Source organism: Sinocyclocheilus rhinocerous, unplaced genomic scaffold (assembly GCF_001515625.1).
Source record: "Sinocyclocheilus rhinocerous isolate Xijiao unplaced genomic scaffold, SAMN03320098_v1.1 scaffold3040, whole genome shotgun sequence".
NCBI lineage: Eukaryota > Metazoa > Chordata > Actinopteri > Cypriniformes > Cyprinidae > Sinocyclocheilus > Sinocyclocheilus rhinocerous.
Genome location: NW_015656614.1, coordinates 164,779 through 183,352, shown reverse-complemented (window position 1 = coordinate 183,352; position 18,574 = coordinate 164,779). Strand labels below are relative to the sequence as shown.

Sequence of the window (18,574 nt, the reverse complement as noted above, 5' to 3'; positions counted from 1 at the left end):
ACCTCATCATACGTCGTCTAGCTCCTACAATACACACACCTATACTGGTGTGCTGGTGCGCATTAGAGCCTTTAATTACCATTCTATATTAATGCGATGCTTACTGACACACACACACACACATTCAAATATACATATATATATATATATATATATATATATATATACGTATATGGCCAATGATTCAACCAGTTATTAATGCCTATTTTAGCATGCTTGGAGAGAAAAATGTTCGAATTATGTAATTCATTATAACTTTTATGTCTCATTTAGTTAGTTTGACCACCAGAGGGCCTCAAAGGGGAAAATGAACCACCAGAGGGCCTCTAAAAGAGATTAAATATTTTACAAATTATTTTTTTCTAAAAAAAAATAAATAAAAAAAATTACGAAAACATAAATCAAATGTAAATTAAATGCATGTGAATGAAATTAATTTTGTGAATGAAAATGGTAAATATTCTTTGCAAAGTACACACAGTATATTCAAGAATACTTGAATACTTTAACTTACTCACATCTCTTATATTGTAATATTGGGAAGAAAAAAAAATATTGTTAACAATAAAAAAGTATTTTCCAGATAATAATAATAATAATAATAATGTTTTTGCATTTGCATAATGACAAATAAAATTCAATAATATAATTTTTGATGAACGAACATGTCTTTATAATAGCACACAATATATCAGAATTAAAATTATTAAATTTTCTCACAATATATATAAAAAAATATTTCTACATAAAAATATATAGTTTAGCTGCCTTTATATTTTAGAAGGTGCAACCCTCAAAAAAGGCATCATAATATTTTAACCCCATTTTATCTTCTTGCAATTGTCAGTGCTGGTTAATTGTTTTGCTCCATACTAAATTTACTTTATCTACTGGAATCTGCTGTTCCTGTATGTGAATACTGGCTGCAAAAGCCTATTAACAGGATCCTGAGTGTAATTTATATGTAAATGACTGAGGAGAGACTCAAAGCCTCCGCTAACGGTGTAACTGCCTGTCTTTGCAATTTTTGCAATCTTATCATCTTTTTTTCTGTCAGGGGTAATGTAATCGGTCAACAGGATAGGTAGAATGGCATCGTATTATCAAAGAATACAGATTAATCTGAATCTAGAAGAAATGCAATGAAAGCAGCCGATCTTTTTGAGTGTAACTCACATTGCGGTAACATCAGGTATAAAGTATACAACAGAAGATAAAGGCAGAACTATAAGAGAATATTTGCTTAAGTTCAGGACAAAAGTGGCACAGTGTGTCAAGAGTGACATGAAGAGGAAGAGTCATGCGCTAAAATCATTGCCTTGCAGCTGCAGGTGGCTGTAAAATTGCGCCCTCTAATGGAGACAATAGACATTGCCTTACAACAAAAGCAAACGGATTCATTTCATTTCTCCTTAGTGACTCATCTAGAATATGTTTCAGATAGCATTATATTACCATTACAGTCTTTATTAATATTTTGAATTAGTTTTTATTTTTATGTTTTCAGTTCTCATTTTAATGTTAGCCAGTGTGTTGGTTGTGTATTTTTGTCATTTGTATAATAATTTTTTGTTCATTTTTAATTTAGTTTAGTTTAATACATTACGTTAGACTAAATGAAAATGAGAAAATGTAGGCCTATATATATTTATATTTATTTTATTTCAAGTACTAGTTTTTATGGTTTTAGTTTTAGTTTTAGTTTCAGTTAACTATAATAACCCTGTTTTGAGAATATATAGATAATCGAACAATTATTGAAATAAGCTGCAAAAATGCTCAAAGATTATTTTAAACAGTGAAGACCTTTTTATTGTTAATTAATGATAAATAAACAAAATCTTAAAGTTAAAAGTTGATACACAAAATCAAAACTTTGACATTTAGATGTTTTTATTATAAATATCAATAAATTAGTATAATTTTTGTACAAAAACGATAACATACAAAATATATAATATTAAAATAGAAATCTTAAAATAAGATAAAACAATATATTAAAATACATTAAATACTGTACAGTGGCATCCACAAAAAAATATTTAAAGAGTTTTAAATATATGAAAAGTCCGATGAGAGTTTCATCCCCAGAATTCCGGTGCAATCGGACAGCGGACAGCTTTGTTGTAGTCCTAAAAAGAGAGGGGGAAATGTAAGTTTGTTTTATTCAGCATTTAGAAACCAAAATATTCACCTTTAAAAAAATTTAATGAATAATAAAAAGCTAACACAATATGCATTCCACATATTCAGAATTCTTCATTTCAAATATATAAGTGCTAAACAAAGTACACACCTGGTATATTGGGGCTGTATCTGCATACAAAGGGCCTTCCAGAAGAGATTCGGAGCTGGAGTTGAAGGAATCATCACAAGCAGGTGTTTCCAGGCTCATGCAGACCTGATGACAATCCATTTCTGTCTTCCTCAAGACATGCTCTGAAGGTCTGAAGGTGCTTTGAGACAGTTCTTGATGTGATGTGCTGAGTCCCCAGTACTCTGGAGTTGAATAGCCCTGACTTTGAGGTGATTCTTGGTATCTAGGAGCTCTCAGGTCCCTCATCTGGCAGAGAGACTCCTCACTGAGGCCTAATTGAGCAGACAGATAGGAGATGTAGCGGATGGTGAGGCGAAGGGTCTCGATCTTCGTCAAGGTTTGGCCGACAGGAGCCACAGAAGGAGGTAAGTAAGTCCTGAGGTGGTGGAGAGCTTTGGTCAAATCCCTCATTCTGAGCTTCTCCTTCTCGCTGGCGCTCTGTCTTTGCTTGCTCTGGTTTTTGGAGCGCGTTCTTCTAGTCCCAACACGGGAACGTGAGCCGTCCTGATGTAAGGAACCCGTCATGGGAGCCTTTGCACCACCGGGAGGAGGAGAAGAACTGTTCAGAAGCTGAGCTGAAGGAGAGAAGTCCATGTAGGAAGTAGGAGAAACTGCTTCAGGAGATGAGATGTTGTAGAATTCAGAGTCTGAACTCGGGCAGCTCCAGGAGTTTTGTGTGAAGTAGCTGAAGAAAGGAGAAGACACGTCCATTCTGTGTTGTTTGAGAGAGTCAGTGATGCCGGAGGGTTTGCTGGAGGGAGGCTTTATAGTAGCCTCGGGCCTCAGAGGTGTGAAGTGACACCTCTGCAGGCCTCTCCAGCCCGCCGCTGTCTGTCCCAGACCAGACTACAGAGAGAGAGGGAGAAGTCCAGTCCCGATGTGGGAACCTATACAGATATGAGTCATCAGGTAATGTGTGATTTTTCACTCCTACCCAACATGAACTTTTTTTCTCCCCCTTCACTACTGTTTTTAACATCAAGCCCTCCAGTGCTGCGCTCTGTCTTTGCTTGCTCGGGTTTTTGGAGCGCGTTCTTCTAGTCCCAACACGGGAACGTGAGCCGTCCTGATGTAAGGAACCCGTCATGGGAGCCTTTGCACCACCGGGAGGAGGAGAAGAACTGTTCAGAAGCTGAGCTGAAGGAGAGAAGTCCATGTAGGAAGTAGGAGAAACGGCTTCAGGAGATGAGGTGTTGTAGAATTCAGAGTCTGAGCTCGGGCAGCTCCAGGAGTTTTGTGTGAAGTAGCTGAAGAAAGGAGAAGACACGTCCATTCTGTGTGGTTTGAGAGAGTCAGTGATGCCGGAGGGTTTGCTGGAGGGAGGCTTTATAGTAGCCTCGGGCCTCAGAGGTGTGAAGTGACACCTCTGCAGGCCTCTCCAGCCCGCCGCTGTCTGTCCCAGACCAGACTACAGAGAGAGAGGGAGAAGTCCAGTCCCGATGTGGGAACCTATACAGATATGAGTCATCAGGTAATGTGTGATTTTTCACTCCTACCCAACATGAACTTTTTTTCTCCCCCTTCACTACTGTTTTTAACATCAAGCCTTCAATGCTATTTGGATTATTTTCAATACATAAATAGAAACTCAGTAAACTGATACATTAAAAAATAAATATACTAAACTTGGCAAATAAAAAAAAAAGCAGAATTATTGCTTAATAATCAGAATTTAATGTAATGTTGTATATATAATAATATAATATAGATTTACTGCCTGAGCTCGGGCAGCTCCAGGAGTTTTGTGTGAAGTAGCTGAAGAAAGGAGAAGACACGTCCATTCTGTGTGGTTTGAGAGAGTCAGTGATGCCGGAGGGTTTGCTGGAGGGAGGCTTTATAGTAGCCTCGGGCCTCAGAGGTGTGAAGTGACACCTCTGCAGGCCTCTCCAGCCCGCCGCTGTCTGTCCCAGACCAGACTACAGAGAGAGAGGGAGAAGTCCAGTCCCGATGTGGGAACCTATACAGATATGAGTCATCAGGTAATGTGTGATTTTTCACTCCTACCCAACATGAACTTTTTTTCTCCCCCTTCACTACTGTTTTTAACATCAAGCCCTCCAGTGCTATTTGGATTATTTTCAATCCATAAATAGAAACTCAGTAAACTGATACATTAAAAAATAAATATACTAAACTTGGCAAATAAAAAAAAAAGCAGAATTATTGCTTAATAATCAGAATTTAATGTAATGTTGTATATATAATAATATAATATATGAAGATTTACTGCATATTAATTAGAATTCCTCATGAAGTAAAAAAAAAATAAAGCAGCCAATAAACATGATGGCATATAATACTGTATGTAATACAGAATAATATAAATTGTAAATATAAAATAAAATAAAATAAGAATAATAAAACTATTGATATTATTTTAAGCAAATTTATCATAATACAAATTTCCAATGAAGTAGAAGAGAAATTATTTAAATTATATTATTATATGAAATTGTATTTTATTGTATTCAAACATATTAAGTAAAATAAAAATGTTGTATATACATTAAATATTAGATATAAATATATAATATTGTGCATTATATAAATACTATATAAGAATAATACAAAAAATATAAATATGATTTGCAAATTTTTATAAAACATTTGTAATGGTCATTTTACATAAAATGCCTTCCTTTTTATGTTTTAGATTCATAATTGCATAAATATGTTTATCTAATATTTACATAATACTATAAAAGCATATAAAAAGCATCTTAAACTGGTGTTATGAATGTAATATTTGCTTTTGTGTATTTTAGTTTCATTTTGTGTGGTTAAATAAGTTATAAACTGAATTGACTTTCCCAGGAAGGCTTTAGACTAAACAAAGAAACAGCATAGAATCCTTTCTGAAGGATCATGTGACTAAAGACTGGAGTAACTTTTTAAATTGCATCTCAGCAGCTATGATTTTTGCATTGTGACCTGTCCTTTCCGGTATGACCTTTGTGATGTGACCTGACTGAACCCTGATCTCACCCTCTAGGAGCCGAGAGGTGCCAGGACTGTGGTGGTCTTTGGCACCTCAGAGTCACGGTGGGCGAGATTGTTAGCATCTATTAGTTCACAGTCTTAGAAGACCAACGTGTTCACCATCTTAAAAGGATAAAAAATACTTTATTTTATGCAGGCACATGTATCTATTCAGTCCTAACATTTAAAGCAGTAACTTTTATCCAAATTGTCCTCTTAACATTCCCATGGGAACGACAATGTTCTCTCTTTTTTACCTCCTCTCGTGGCTTGCAGCATTTTGCACCCTGAGTGTGAATTATAACAAAATATCCTGAGACAGAGGTGCTGCAAATCAGGAGAAACATGACATTGCATTGTGAGAACGACACGAGTATGCTGTGCCCAGCGTTAAAAAAAAAGTACATGAAGTGCACTACATACTGTAAGTAGAGCATCATCATATGAATCGCCAACAGTCTACTGTTTGTTATTCACTAATTTTCGAACCAGGATCTGCATGTAAAATGATCTTTGCACTCATCTTCCCACCCACTTCCACAGCTTCAGTAACCGTAAGGAATAGCTTGTCTGCAAACTAAAACCTCTCAACCAAGCGAAAAAAGGGACTCTAGCTCTGTTTCGCAGGTCTTGCTGTTACATCTTTCACACAGTAGCTCAAACCCCAAGACAGAATGAGCTGGCAGGCAGAAGAAAGTATTCAGCCAAAAAAAAAAAAGAAAAAAAGCCCAACACAAACTGTGCGAATCACATAAATGTTTATTTTTTGTAATTCATAATGTACGGTCAACAAAACAAAAACATCAGAATGGAAAACATAAAATGAATTATTTCTGTGACAGCCAGAAAATATTTCCAAATAAATATGCTATAAAAATGAAGAAGCAAGTGTTCACAAACAAACTTAGAATCAATTACACAGAGTTTATCATTAATTATGCATAACGAGAAGGAGGTTTTCATTGCATCTCCATCAAATGGATCTGTCCAATTTTACAGGAATGCCACGGAATAAAAAAAATAAAAAAAAAAAAAAAGATAATTATAACTTTTTATCTCACAATTCGGATTGGCAATTCTGAGAAAAAAAATCTAAATTTTTAGATATAAACAGAATTGTGAGATATAAACTTGCCACAGAATAAAAAAAGGCAATTGCGAGTTTTTATCTCACAATTCTAAAACTTTTCCTCACAGTTGCAAGTTTATATCTCACAATTCCGACTTTTCTTCTTAGAATCTCACATTTCCGAGTTTATATCTCAATCTTGCAATTCCAATTTTATATCTTGCAAGTCAGAATTGTATATTTCAGAATAGTGAGATAAAATTCAGAATTGTGAGATATAAACTCAAGAAAAAGATTTCAAGAAAAGACAGAATTGTGAGATAAGTCACATTTACCTTATTTATTTTTTTATTCCATGGCAGAAACTGGCATCCATATTCAGGTGTACAGATTTCATTATTGTGCATGTACTGTTCATAATTTGTTTTTTAAAGAAAAACAGTAATATAGTGTGCATGCACGGCTTTGTTCGTTGGTTACAAAGGTGACAGCTTCATAAACTTTAAAGGGATAGTTCAGCCAAAAACTAAAAATCATGTCATTATTTACTAACCTTCATGTTATTCCAAACCTGTATGCCTTTATTGCTTCACAAAATAATGTTTTTTTGGACATACAATGGAAGTCAAAGGGGTCCAAAAACAATATTGTATAGACATTCTTCAAAATATCATCTTTTGTGTTAGGAAAGTCATGCAGGTTTGGAACGACATGAGGGCGAGTAAATCATACCAGAGATTTAAGAGGTCCCTTAAGAGGTCTATAACCAGCTCATGAAAAATAAATGATACAGGTTACCAAATGACTAGTATGGTCTAACCAGTTTTATTCGCAGTGAGACATACATTACATCATCCAGACAACACATTGAGAAAAGACACAATATTACTTGGTAAATTACACACATGCAACTCAGTCAACAGCATGTACAGATATGTGGCTCTGTGAAGCTCAAATCCAAAGTGACCAAACCGTCCGACTTTTTCAGGATTCACAGAATGCAAAATAATTAAATAACAGGGTGATAGAGAAAGAGAGTGAGAGAGCACTAAAGTGAGGTGAGCTTTGTAAGGTGCTCCGCCAGATTGGGCAATTTACAGGTAATAAAGCAAAAAATAGAAAACGGAGGACGCACACGTAACGGTTTCTGGAGTGATGCAACAAACACAAGCACACATTCTGCACCGAGCATCCGAACGCACAGCGACACATTGAGATCAGTCTCTTGACATATAGTAGGACACTTGCAAACACCAAGACAAAAATACACCTTTTATCAGCGGAGGTTACATCATAAGCAAAGGCAGAAGGTGAGATGATAGCAAATTACAAGCTATAAGATAAAAAGAAAATCTTCAACAGTACCTGAATTTTTTGACCAAGAAATGGCACAGGTTTGAAACTTCCATGGCCAAAAACTAAAAATCATGTCATTATTTACTAACCTTCATGTTATTCCAAACCTGTATGCCTTTATTGCTTCACAAAATAATGTTTTTTTGGACATACAATGGAAGTCAAAGGGGTCCAAAAACAATATTGTATAGACATTCTTCAAAATATCATCTTTTGTGTTAGGAAAGTCATGCAGGTTTGGAACGACATGAGGGCGAGTAAATCATACCAGAGATTTAAGAGGTCCCTTAAGAGGTCTATAACCAGCTCATGAAAAATAAATGATACAGGTTACCAAATGACTAGTATGGTCTAACCAGTTTTATTCGCAGTGAGACATACATTACATCATCCAGACAACACATTGAGAAAAGACACAATATTACTTGGTAAATTACACACATGCAACTCAGTCAACAGCATGTACAGATATGTGGCTCTGTGAAGCTCAAATCCAAAGTGACCAAACCGTCCGACTTTTTCAGGATTCACAGAATGCAAAATAATTAAATAACAGGGTGATAGAGAAAGAGAGTGAGAGAGCACTAAAGTGAGGTGAGCTTTGTAAGGTGCTCCGCCAGATTGGGCAATTTACAGGTAATAAAGCAAAAAATAGAAAACGGAGGACGCACACGTAACGGTTTCTGGAGTGATGCAACAAACACAAGCACACATTCTGCACCGAGCATCCGAACGCACAGCGACACATTGAGATCAGTCTCTTGACATATAGTAGGACACTTGCAAACACCAAGACAAAAATACACCTTTTATCAGCGGAGGTTACATCATAAGCAAAGGCAGAGGGTGAGACGATAGCAAATTACAAGCTATAAGATAAAAAGAAAATCTTCAACAGTACCTGAATTTTTTGACCTAGAAATGGCACAGGTTTGAAACTTCCATGACTCTGATTACCCCATCCAAGCAAATCTGGGACAAATTGTATTTTTCACTGGAGGTTTTTCTCTATAATACTCACTGTAGATTTTTCTGAAACTATATAACTAGTGCAAATATTTTTGGGGGGCTCCAAATGACCCAACAGGCCTTTAACTTACTGTATATGACATATCAGGCATATCTATGCAGACTAGGGGTAGCTCCATCATTTGGTCCTTCTAGTTTTTGAATATTAGAGTTTAATATCATATATTATGAGTTTAAAAGTATTTTTTTCCCTTGAATAAGCCCAATTTTACACATGCCAGCAGTTGTTATCTCCACACTAATAGTTAAAATGGCTTGGACCAAACCTTCAGCTTCAAATTTTCACAGCAAGACCTTCTCTCTGGTCTCAGGCAGTTTCAGGGCCAACACGCCGCCAGCAACCAGAGCACCGAAGGACAGCAGAATGGGGATGACTTTGGTAATGCCTACGAATGAGGCAAAGATTGAGCTTCCCAATATAGCTGCGAACTTACAAATGGCATTTAAGACTCCAAACGCTGTGGCTCTGTAAGAGAAGTTGAGACCAGGCAGTGAAAAGACAGTATGTGTTTTTACATGTACTGTACAAGTTCGGTTGTGCTAAAGCAATTTGTATTAAGCCATTTTTTTTTGATTGAGCTTCCCAATATAGCTGCGAACTTACAAATGGCATTTAAGACTCCAAACGCTGTGGCTCTGTAAGAGAAGTTAGACCAGGCCAGTGAAAAGACAGTATGTGTTTTTACATGTACTGTACAAGTTCAGTTGTGCTAAAGCAATTTGTATTAAGCCCGTTTTTTTGTGTGAAATCAGACTGATAACGTGATTGTAACTCGGCTTCGTTTAGCATGTATGTTAACAATTGGCCTGGACATAGTATCTATGCTCCGAAAGCAACATGCAATTACACACCAGTGTTGTTATTAACTAAAACGATTGACTTGAAATAAATCTTATATATATACTTATATATACTGTATATATATTTATATATATATACACACATTAGATGAAAAACACAAACTTAAAAAAAATTTAATTACATTTACAAATGTTGCCTTGGGAACTAAGTTGAACTAAGCTGAAGTACTAAAATTACTTAAACTTAAAAATAAAAATATAAAAAATAATACAAATACAAAAGAACACATCAAATTACTAAAAACGTATATTAAAATTTTATATAAAATATAAAAAAGCTAATTAAAAAATAAAAACATTTAAATTTCTAAAAATGGTATATTAGTTATACCTTTTTGAAGTTGGGTAGAGTTCCACGGTGATGACTTGAATGCCGTTCCACGCTGCTACGCTAACGCCACAAAACAGACACTGCCAGGCTATGATGGCTGCCTGACTAAAGCTCAAGAAAAGAAAAAAGGTGCAGCCAGCAGAAATAAGCATCGAACCCCCTGCAGAGAGAAGAAAATGTTTTTCACAGGCTCTTCTTAGTTAGAAACAACATTAGCCACTTAGATTGCAAGCTACTAGATCTAAAAAAATAAAGATAGCATCTCTGAAAAAGGTTTGCAGCCATCTAGGTAGCAGTTCAGCTCACCTATAATCTTGATTCGTCCAATCTTGTCCATGAAGAGTGCTGAGATGATATTTCCAGGCAGCACAGCTAAGCTGCCTAAGAAGCTGACCAAGTAGATGAGGACATCGTTCTCCTCCTCATTGTCTAAATGGCATCCCTTCTTGTTGTGCAGGAAAGTGACGTTCTCTAATGTACAGTCAGTGAACTTTTCCTCATATAAGTCTGTGGAAATGAAGAAACCATGAGGCCTGGTGCACTAAAACAACTCTGGATTGTGGGTAAGATCTCTTACCTGTGTCATAAAACACAGTACTGCGGATGGTGCAGTTCTCAAAGATGGTGTCTGTGGATCGGATGTTCTCGAAGTAGCAGTCCACAAATAAGGAGTCTTCAAACTTCACAGACTTCATCTCAATGTTGATGAACCTGCATGAAAGCACACAGCACACGTTGAGATACTACTATAGCCTGACAATTAAGAGAAGAATTTGTGGATAATGGATGTCGCAGATGGCGTTTTTGTCAGCATACTTGTCATTGATGTATTCTCCCTCTTTATGGACTTGGTTCTCCAAAGAGAAGTTGAAATGAAATTGCTCCACCTTCTCCCGATTAAATACTTTGACCTTGGATTCATACTCCTCGTGCTGGAGGTGTTTGATCATGTCAGGAAACCACACCGATAGCCCGTAAAAACTGAAATATACCACAAGAAAGAGAAGCAATGAAATGTTTAGTTTAGTAGTGTGAAAACTCCACCAGTGGGGCAAGTTTGGAGGTGGAACTATCTGTTTTTCCAACCAATGTGTTGCAATTCCATTTGCTGACACTAGAGGCACTAAAGTTACACACTTTAACTAAAGAAGAGTTGAATAAAATAGTCAATGCACCAGTGTTTCAGGACACAAGAATAATTAGTATTTAGCAAAAGGGGTTTACCTAAATGCCATTGTGAACCATATGATGGCCATTAGCAGAGTAGCGAGTCTTAGATCACGACCGAAGAGGGACAAAACATTTTTCATGACCTGCACACAAAAACAGCTTATATTAATATTAAGTACTGAAGAACATAAAGTCAACTGAACTGTGAGCTTTATGGTGTACCAGCTTGGTCAGTGTCAAAGTTCGAACCACCCATCTCTGGAAAGCAGTTCCAGTTGCAGTCTGAATCTCAATAAACTCATCTTCCTGAGTCTTTGGAGTCTTGATTTGAGTTACCTGGATAAAAGGATTCATTATCCATGAGGCATTATGATAAAAAAAAAGTCTTCACCATATTACATGACGTAGACTTAAGACAACATTTATTACATATTACTCCAAACATCAAATCAGCTCTTGAAAAACATTAAACTTACAGTAAACACTCTCTCAGGTTCTCCTTTGGCTCTCCAGTTGGTGTCATGAACCTGTTTCAGGATCATCCAGGCCTCATCATGTTTAGCATTCTGGAAGAGATGGATATTGTTTTCTCATAGCTGTGTGAATATTACTCATAATGGCTTGATTTGTGAGGTACATACACTACTGATAAACAGTTTGGGGTCTGTATGATTTATTTTTATTTTTTAAATAATTTAATACTTTTATTCAGCAAAAATGCATTAAATTGATCAAAAGTGACATTAAAGACATTTATAACGTTACAAAAAATGTATTTCAAATGAAAGCTTTTCTTTTGAATGAATATTTGTGTGTGCTGTGTAGTTTCATGCTTATTAGAGTATCACTTGGTTAACTTGGTTAACAACATGCTGACGTCAAACTCAATTTTGAATTGTTTGGCATAAGTTTTAGGTGGCAATCAGATTTGTGTGGCGCAAGTTGTTGTCTATGAAGAACCTTATGAGGTACCACAACATGTTATGATGCTATCTTAGAAAGCAGCTGTTTGTGTAGGCAGTAGGCAGCAAGTCAGCTCACTAGGTGTTGGAACAGCGCTATTGTATATTTCAGATATGTACCTCCAGTAGGAAGCGTGGGCTCTCAGGCATGAACATTAGCCCAAGACAAGCTGCTATAGCTGGGAGAGCACAGACCAGAACAAACACTCTCCAGCTGTGGAACTGGAACTCTGTGCCCATACTGAAACCCCAGCCTAAAAATATCGCAAAACACAACCAACATGTAAAAACAAGGGGAAAAAGGAGCTTTATCCATATACCGCTCTACATATTCAAGGTATGTGCATGTACCATATCGAGGGATGATGCCCCAGGCGGTGAAGGAAGCGTAGATGCCCCCCATCATCCAAAACATGCAGAGCCAGCTGAGATGTTCTCCTCTTTTATCCATCTGCAGGAACTCAGAGAAGTACGCATACACTATTGGGACGGAGCCCCCAATCCTGCAAGACAACACATGGCCGCAGTTCTCTTACAACGCAGTTATTCCTATCTGCAAACTTTCATTACCTCGTTCTTGTCCACAAAACCTGTAAATGGCCACGAGAGCATATTGACGAGATCTTTAATGTCATGATGTAGTCTTAAGGGTATTATAGTTTGAGGTTAGCTAGATTGAGAGTTCCCCATGAATCAGTCCTGTAATTACCACCCAGCATTGCAAGGTTTAAATTAAAAGTTGAGCCGAGGGAGAAGGGTTTAAGCCTGGACATGCTTGGTTTACAGAAGGGCTCAACCTCTAATGGAAAACAATGACTTATTGTCATGCAATTTTATGGCTTCTGAGGTGGAGGGCAGATTTTGCTTTGATATACCACTCCTTCTCTTTCTACTTTTCTCCAGCTTACCCAATTCCAGAGAACAGCCTGAAAAACAGGAAGAAGCCGTATCCCTGTGCGAATGAGGAGAAGAAGGCAGAGATGCAGTTCATGGCCAGAACGATAATCAGACATTTCCGTCGACCGACTTTATCAGCCAGGCCACCCCAAATAAATGCGCCGAACATCATTCCCAGGAAAACTATCAAACCTGTAGAAGAAAAGATAAACCACGTGAGACAGACTGACATACAGTAGTTATATTTACATAATATTTAAATTTTATAATATATAAAATTAAAAAATATATATATTATAAAACATTTTAAGTACACATATTTTACCTCTCCTCTATTTTACAGTGCCTCTAGGGGGCATTCTCTCCCTCTTTTCCTCTTTGTTAGTATGCATCAAGTTTCTCATCACCCCAAAATAAATTTACTGTGCAGTGTTTACTTTCAATCACTCTTCTCTAATGAGATTCAATAGAGTCTACATGTGTTTTTAAATGACATCGAAATATGTAAGATCAGAACTCAAGCAACCACAATCAATTTAAGCTAATGTAGTCTCGGAAATGGAGGGAAAGGAACGTCAAATGAGCAGTCACAAGGTTAAGTGATTGCAATAGAAGATTTTGCGGTCCTGGTCAGTCTTAATGAGTGCGAGTGGGTGTTCAGAAACTATAGCAGGACTCACACGTGTGCAATTTGGCTGACGTAACACGTTTAGTGAATGTACCTGTCAGTGGGGTGCTCACTTAAGAGAGCAGTGAAAGAGCTGGCATTCAATTTGAACCTTTGTGCAAATGTTGTACAATGACAGTGGAAGCATGTTATTATTATGCCAGTAGATTTACTCCTTTTTGAAGGGCAAGATTATTACCATTATAAGGTTAAATTGTTATCATGATTTAGCATTAAAGCTATTTTTTTAGCTCAAACGTTAGCAAATGGCTCTAGGGTTCACTTCCTAGGGAAACGCATGATCTTTTCACATAAGTTGCTTTGGATAAAAGTGTTCACCAAATCAACAAACATTACGGTTATATTTCAGACTTATTACATCCAGAAATCACAGAATCCCTGTCATTGTTAATATCTGCAAGATTTTGAACAAATACCGGACTCATATTCTTTTATTTATTTTTTTATTTTTTTTATTAAATATTTAATATTGTTAAATATTTAACAATGAAATATCAGGTATAAATATTAAGCATTTATTAAATAAATTATTTAATATAAATATTTTATCTATTATGCTTTCAGACAACATTAAGAGTAATGTAGTACTCTCAGTTGCTTTTAACTCATTTTATCAAACCAATTCTGCATAATTCTGCAGATTTACCCCTCAAAACTATAGTGTTGCACAGGCATGAAGCACGAAGGCCTGGCGTGGAGTACAGATGGTCATGTGGTGAAGGGAGTTTGGTGTAAGACTAGTGTGAGAGTGACAGCACCGTCCTCTATGAGCAGATCAACATATGGAGCTGAGTTGCCATTATGCCCTACCGCTCAGCATGAGGATCCTCCCAGCATCCCATTGGTCAGCCTTAATCCGCCGAGTCACGCAGTCGTGACAATGTTTCAGAGCCAAAATGAGGGCCCAAGGCTAAGCCGATGTGGTGATTTTATTCTTTATTGTCATATAGATTTACATGCCAACTTCAGTTTACATTTCATATGCTAATATACTTTCACCTGTCTCACTTTAATATGCAGAGACTATATAGGCTATTGGTAGGTTTATTCCCCTCAGAAGTGTAAACACTTGGTGCTTTCAAAACATTCTTCTGTTTGTTTGAGAATTCCGACCAGCCTGACATAGCAACACTGACTCGACCAATGTTGTGAGTATGGGCGGGGCTATATGCTTTTTTTGACCACTGAGAGATAAGGGAGGGTTAAAGAAACTATTTCAATCAAAGGAAACTATTTAGATCAAAAATGAAACTTCTTTTGAAATTACATTTGGTGCAGAAATTACACATTTATTGACCTTTTTTAATTCAATGTTTGAGACACTTTGGAATGACTAGATAATTAGTGAAATAATAACAATAAAAATTCTACTACTTGATTAGTAAGGTCAGTTAGTCCTGGAAACCTACTTGTAAATGTCTTCAAATTCGACCCCTATAAACCGCTTTAGTTTATCGATTCAGCCACAGACATTCAGAACTATGCCTTTGGCTGTTATGTCATGATTTGCACTGTTTTTATGAGTGTTGAATTTTTAAGATGACAAATTACAAATAGTCCAAATTTTAAAAAATTATATGTGAATACCCGCCTAAAAACATTTAAAAAACATATTGAGATAAGAAACCTCAAACCAGCCTAATTATTCTGGAATAAAAGTATGTACACATTAGTGAATTTTCGGCAAAACATTAATCTTGTCTATCAAGAGAATATTGTCTATCAACAGTGTAGTGATGTATGAAACTCAGCTTACACAGAAGTCACTTTCAAACAAAGCAGCTTTCTGTTGGCAATCATGGCAAATTCACACGACTAACTGAACCTGATGCGAAATCTGTGTGGGGTAATCATTTGCCCTCATGCCAAATTCCAAATCGCATATATTCCTATTGAAATGACTGGATTTCGCCAGTGAAAATTCGCCAAACAACAGTAAATGTGACCACACTTTAATAGTCAGTTGACAAGCAACCCAACAAGAAATCTGGTGCAGTGTTGAGCCAAAAATGAAGAAAACTACAAAAACCTGTAAAAGTGGCTGACCCATCTACAAGACGCCATGCATGCTCGGTTCTAGACCTGCAAGAAGCTAAAATGTCTCTGTAAAGATGGCATATCAGAACCAACCCCAATAGTAATGTGAAAAACATGAAAAAGTGAGTGACGAATATAACCTGATGGTGACTGCAGGGGGAGGTGGGCACAAGATTATGTATCAGAGCAAGGTCAGGAGAGAAGCTATCGATCTGTCGGGCTACTGCTGACACAGTTGTTCTCCACGATGGGTGTGCAGGATGGAAAGTGCTTGCTCATTCTGGCTCCCTGAGGCTCACAGACAGTCTTTACTCTCATACACGCTACTTCTGCACACACATCAATATCACTTATCCAGACTGGGTAAGGTTGTGCACTGTCACTGCTGGTGCCTTGAAAAATTCAATCCGATAGACAGATTTATAGATTGCCTTTATTATTACAAGGTAAGCTAAAGTCTTTAAATCTGGCTTCCTGTTGTAACTAATAAATTAAGGAGCAGATTAATCAAAAAACATCTATGGATTATCAGACATGTCTTGACTAATGTTTCTCTGAAGCGAGATCAAACTAGTAATACATCTTAATTCAGGTCCTGCATTACAGATGTATTTCAAGTTTAGGACAAATCAAATCAAATCAAAAATAAATAAAAACATTTTCCACTAGTACTACAAAGTGTCTGTCCCAACTATAGGGACAATTAATTTGGGGCACATTAAACACAACCCCTTCCTACAATGTCTATGCTTGTTTGGTCTTGCTTAATTGTTTGTCTCAGGCTTTAGTCTGTCCTAAAACCAACCCATCTCAGTCTTACCTTTGGGAGTCACGAGTCAGTTCCCCCCACTGCTTTACTAAGCAAGAGTAGATAGATGTAAAACCGAGCCAGCCACATAAATCTCAACCGTCGAGTGCCCCATTAGCTAATTTGAGAACATTCTGAATTGATTGTCTCCTTAAGTACCAGTTGGCTAAAACTGACTGCATACCATCATTCAGGTCTGTCTCAATTCACAAAATCACTAGGATTAATTAAACTAAAACTTTTCGTTAGCATGTGCATATGGAACAGCATCCAGGACTCCATAGCCAGCTAAATTGAATTCATGCTGTTTTGCTAGGTTGCTTTTTTGTTATAAAAAAGGATTCAGAAAAAAGGATATCAGCACATGACCTACATCCATAAAAATCAATATACACTAAGAAAATCCTCCATACATCCTCTCAGATTGTTCATGTTAAGTCTGTGTTCATTTTAAAATAAGATTAACAATGGATATGTACATAATGGAATGCTAGCTAGCACAATGCTAACTACATACTACATACAACTACTGCATAGTGTACATTGTATACGGCCTGCTTTGTTTCAAAATGATGTGAAACAGTACACATTATGCAGCGCTAAATATTTCAAACAGTAGTAAACTACATTTTTTGGCATACTGATTACCATTTGTATAACCACAGTTTTACTAAAAATACCGTGGTTAAACTATGGTTAGTGTAGCAAAACCATGGTTAATTTGTGGATACCATGGTTTAACTATAGTAACAATGTTTTTTCCTTTTATTTGTAGTAAAACCATGGTTAACTTTCATAAAGTTTAGCACTGGAAATGTAGGATTGAGTGCAATGCATCATGGGAAACCAGTACATATAGCCTAAGTGCAGTATACTTCCCATTTTGGCCAATTTAGTGGATCATTCAGGTGTTTACTGCAGAAATACTATGGTAGTATGCTATTCTGAACACTAAAATGGTGACTTACCCAGCATTCCCTTCTCAGCGTGGGACAAACACATGTCTTTCTCTGCACTGGGTAGCACCAAGGCCACTACAAAGCACTCCACGCTGTCTGCCATTAGCGCCAGACCCAACACCACAAACAAGGTCCACTGGAACTTCCCATGTCCACAGTCCTCCATGATGTCCTCGTATTGTTCAGCAAGCTCCTCCTGATCTGACACGCCGTCCGCCATGGTCCTCGCTTTTGCTCTCGCTGCCCTCCGGGCAGCCTTGACCTCATCCGGGTGGGGGATGCCCTGGTACTCCCCTTCATACATTTGATCTTCTTCATCGTGTCCCTCGGTGACATCACTGGCGGCATCTTCCTCCTGTGGAGGGTAGTCAGTCTGATAACCGTAGCCATCCTGTCCTCCCTGTCCATACGTCCTATAGCTGTCTCCATCTCCTTGGTGGTAAATGTTGTTGTGGTAGGGGTCCGCCATGGTTTCAGAGATGTTCTTACCTACACTGCACGTCGGAGCCTATATAGGCATAATCCGTAGCTGTGTTGGTTTGTGTCGCTGTACTTTTGATCTGCTTGAGTGTTTACAGCTAAAGAAATCTCATCAAGGCTCCAATCAAATGGGTCCCTTGAGTTTGACTGTAAGGATGGAGGTTGGTCACTTCTAATCACCTTTGATTTTCAGAGCTCTCATTGGGCCACATGCTGAGCCTGCAAATGGAAATCAAAACTGAATTAGTTACACTGAACCTTGTTTAAATGCTTCAACATCAAGCATAAAAATGAAGGATACATTTGACTTCTGTATACTCATGACACTGGTCTAAAAAACAGACTGCTTAATCAGGCTTTATGAAGCCAACACTGTAAAAAAAATCTGTAAAATTTACGGTAAAAAACCTGCAGCTGTGGTTGCCGGAATTTTACCGTAAAAGATACGGTAGCAACGTTTTAGGTTTGACGGTTTTAACTTAAATTTACAGTTAAATACCGTAATTTCATTAACTGATATAATGTTAATATACCAACCTATTGAAGTACTGAAATCTGTTTTGTACCTTTGTAATACACTGATAACCACCAAATGCAGGTGGTGATGAGAAAGTCACATGATAAACCAAAG

At 37.1% G+C, this 18,574-nt stretch overlaps 2 protein-coding genes across 2 annotated transcripts in view; both read right to left on the bottom strand.

The window, feature by feature from the left end:
• Positions 1-2,081: 2,081 nt before the first annotated feature.
• LOC107720514 (uncharacterized) lies at positions 2,082-3,028 on the bottom strand. The gene is made up of 2 exons (XM_016528243.1): positions 2,297-3,028; positions 2,082-2,132 (listed from the first exon to the last, which is right to left on the bottom strand). Exons 1-2 carry the CDS (start codon positions 3,026-3,028, stop codon positions 2,082-2,084), a joined length of 783 nt encoding a protein of 260 aa, XP_016383729.1.
• Positions 3,029-9,015: 5,987 nt separating this feature from the next.
• Positions 9,016-18,574, bottom strand: part of LOC107720517 (synaptic vesicle glycoprotein 2B-like) — a 26,295-nt gene continuing 16,736 nt past the window's right edge. The window contains exons 2-13 of the mRNA XM_016528245.1: positions 17,473-18,162; positions 12,983-13,163; positions 12,426-12,577; positions 12,195-12,328; positions 11,589-11,678; positions 11,335-11,448; positions 11,167-11,255; positions 10,759-10,923; positions 10,520-10,653; positions 10,249-10,449; positions 9,943-10,102; positions 9,016-9,216 (exon numbers count right to left, since the gene is read on the bottom strand). Coding sequence (XP_016383731.1) covers positions 9,033-9,216; positions 9,943-10,102; positions 10,249-10,449; positions 10,520-10,653; positions 10,759-10,923; positions 11,167-11,255; positions 11,335-11,448; positions 11,589-11,678; positions 12,195-12,328; positions 12,426-12,577; positions 12,983-13,163; positions 17,473-17,932 — 2,064 coding nt within the window. The 5' untranslated portion in view covers positions 17,933-18,162 and the 3' untranslated portion in view covers positions 9,016-9,032. The remainder of the gene's footprint in view (positions 9,217-9,942; positions 10,103-10,248; positions 10,450-10,519; positions 10,654-10,758; positions 10,924-11,166; positions 11,256-11,334; positions 11,449-11,588; positions 11,679-12,194; positions 12,329-12,425; positions 12,578-12,982; positions 13,164-17,472; positions 18,163-18,574) is intronic.

Bases quoted from the DNA above. Each gene is read 5' to 3' on its own strand.
- LOC107720514 (XM_016528243.1), bottom strand. From the start codon at position 3,028: ATGGACGTGTCTTCTCCTTTCTTCAGCTACTTCACACAAAACTCCTGG. The intron at 2,133-2,296 runs GTGTGTACTTTG...CTCTCTTTTTAG, and splicing joins ATACAGCCCCAATATACCAG to GACTACAACAAAGCTGTCCG.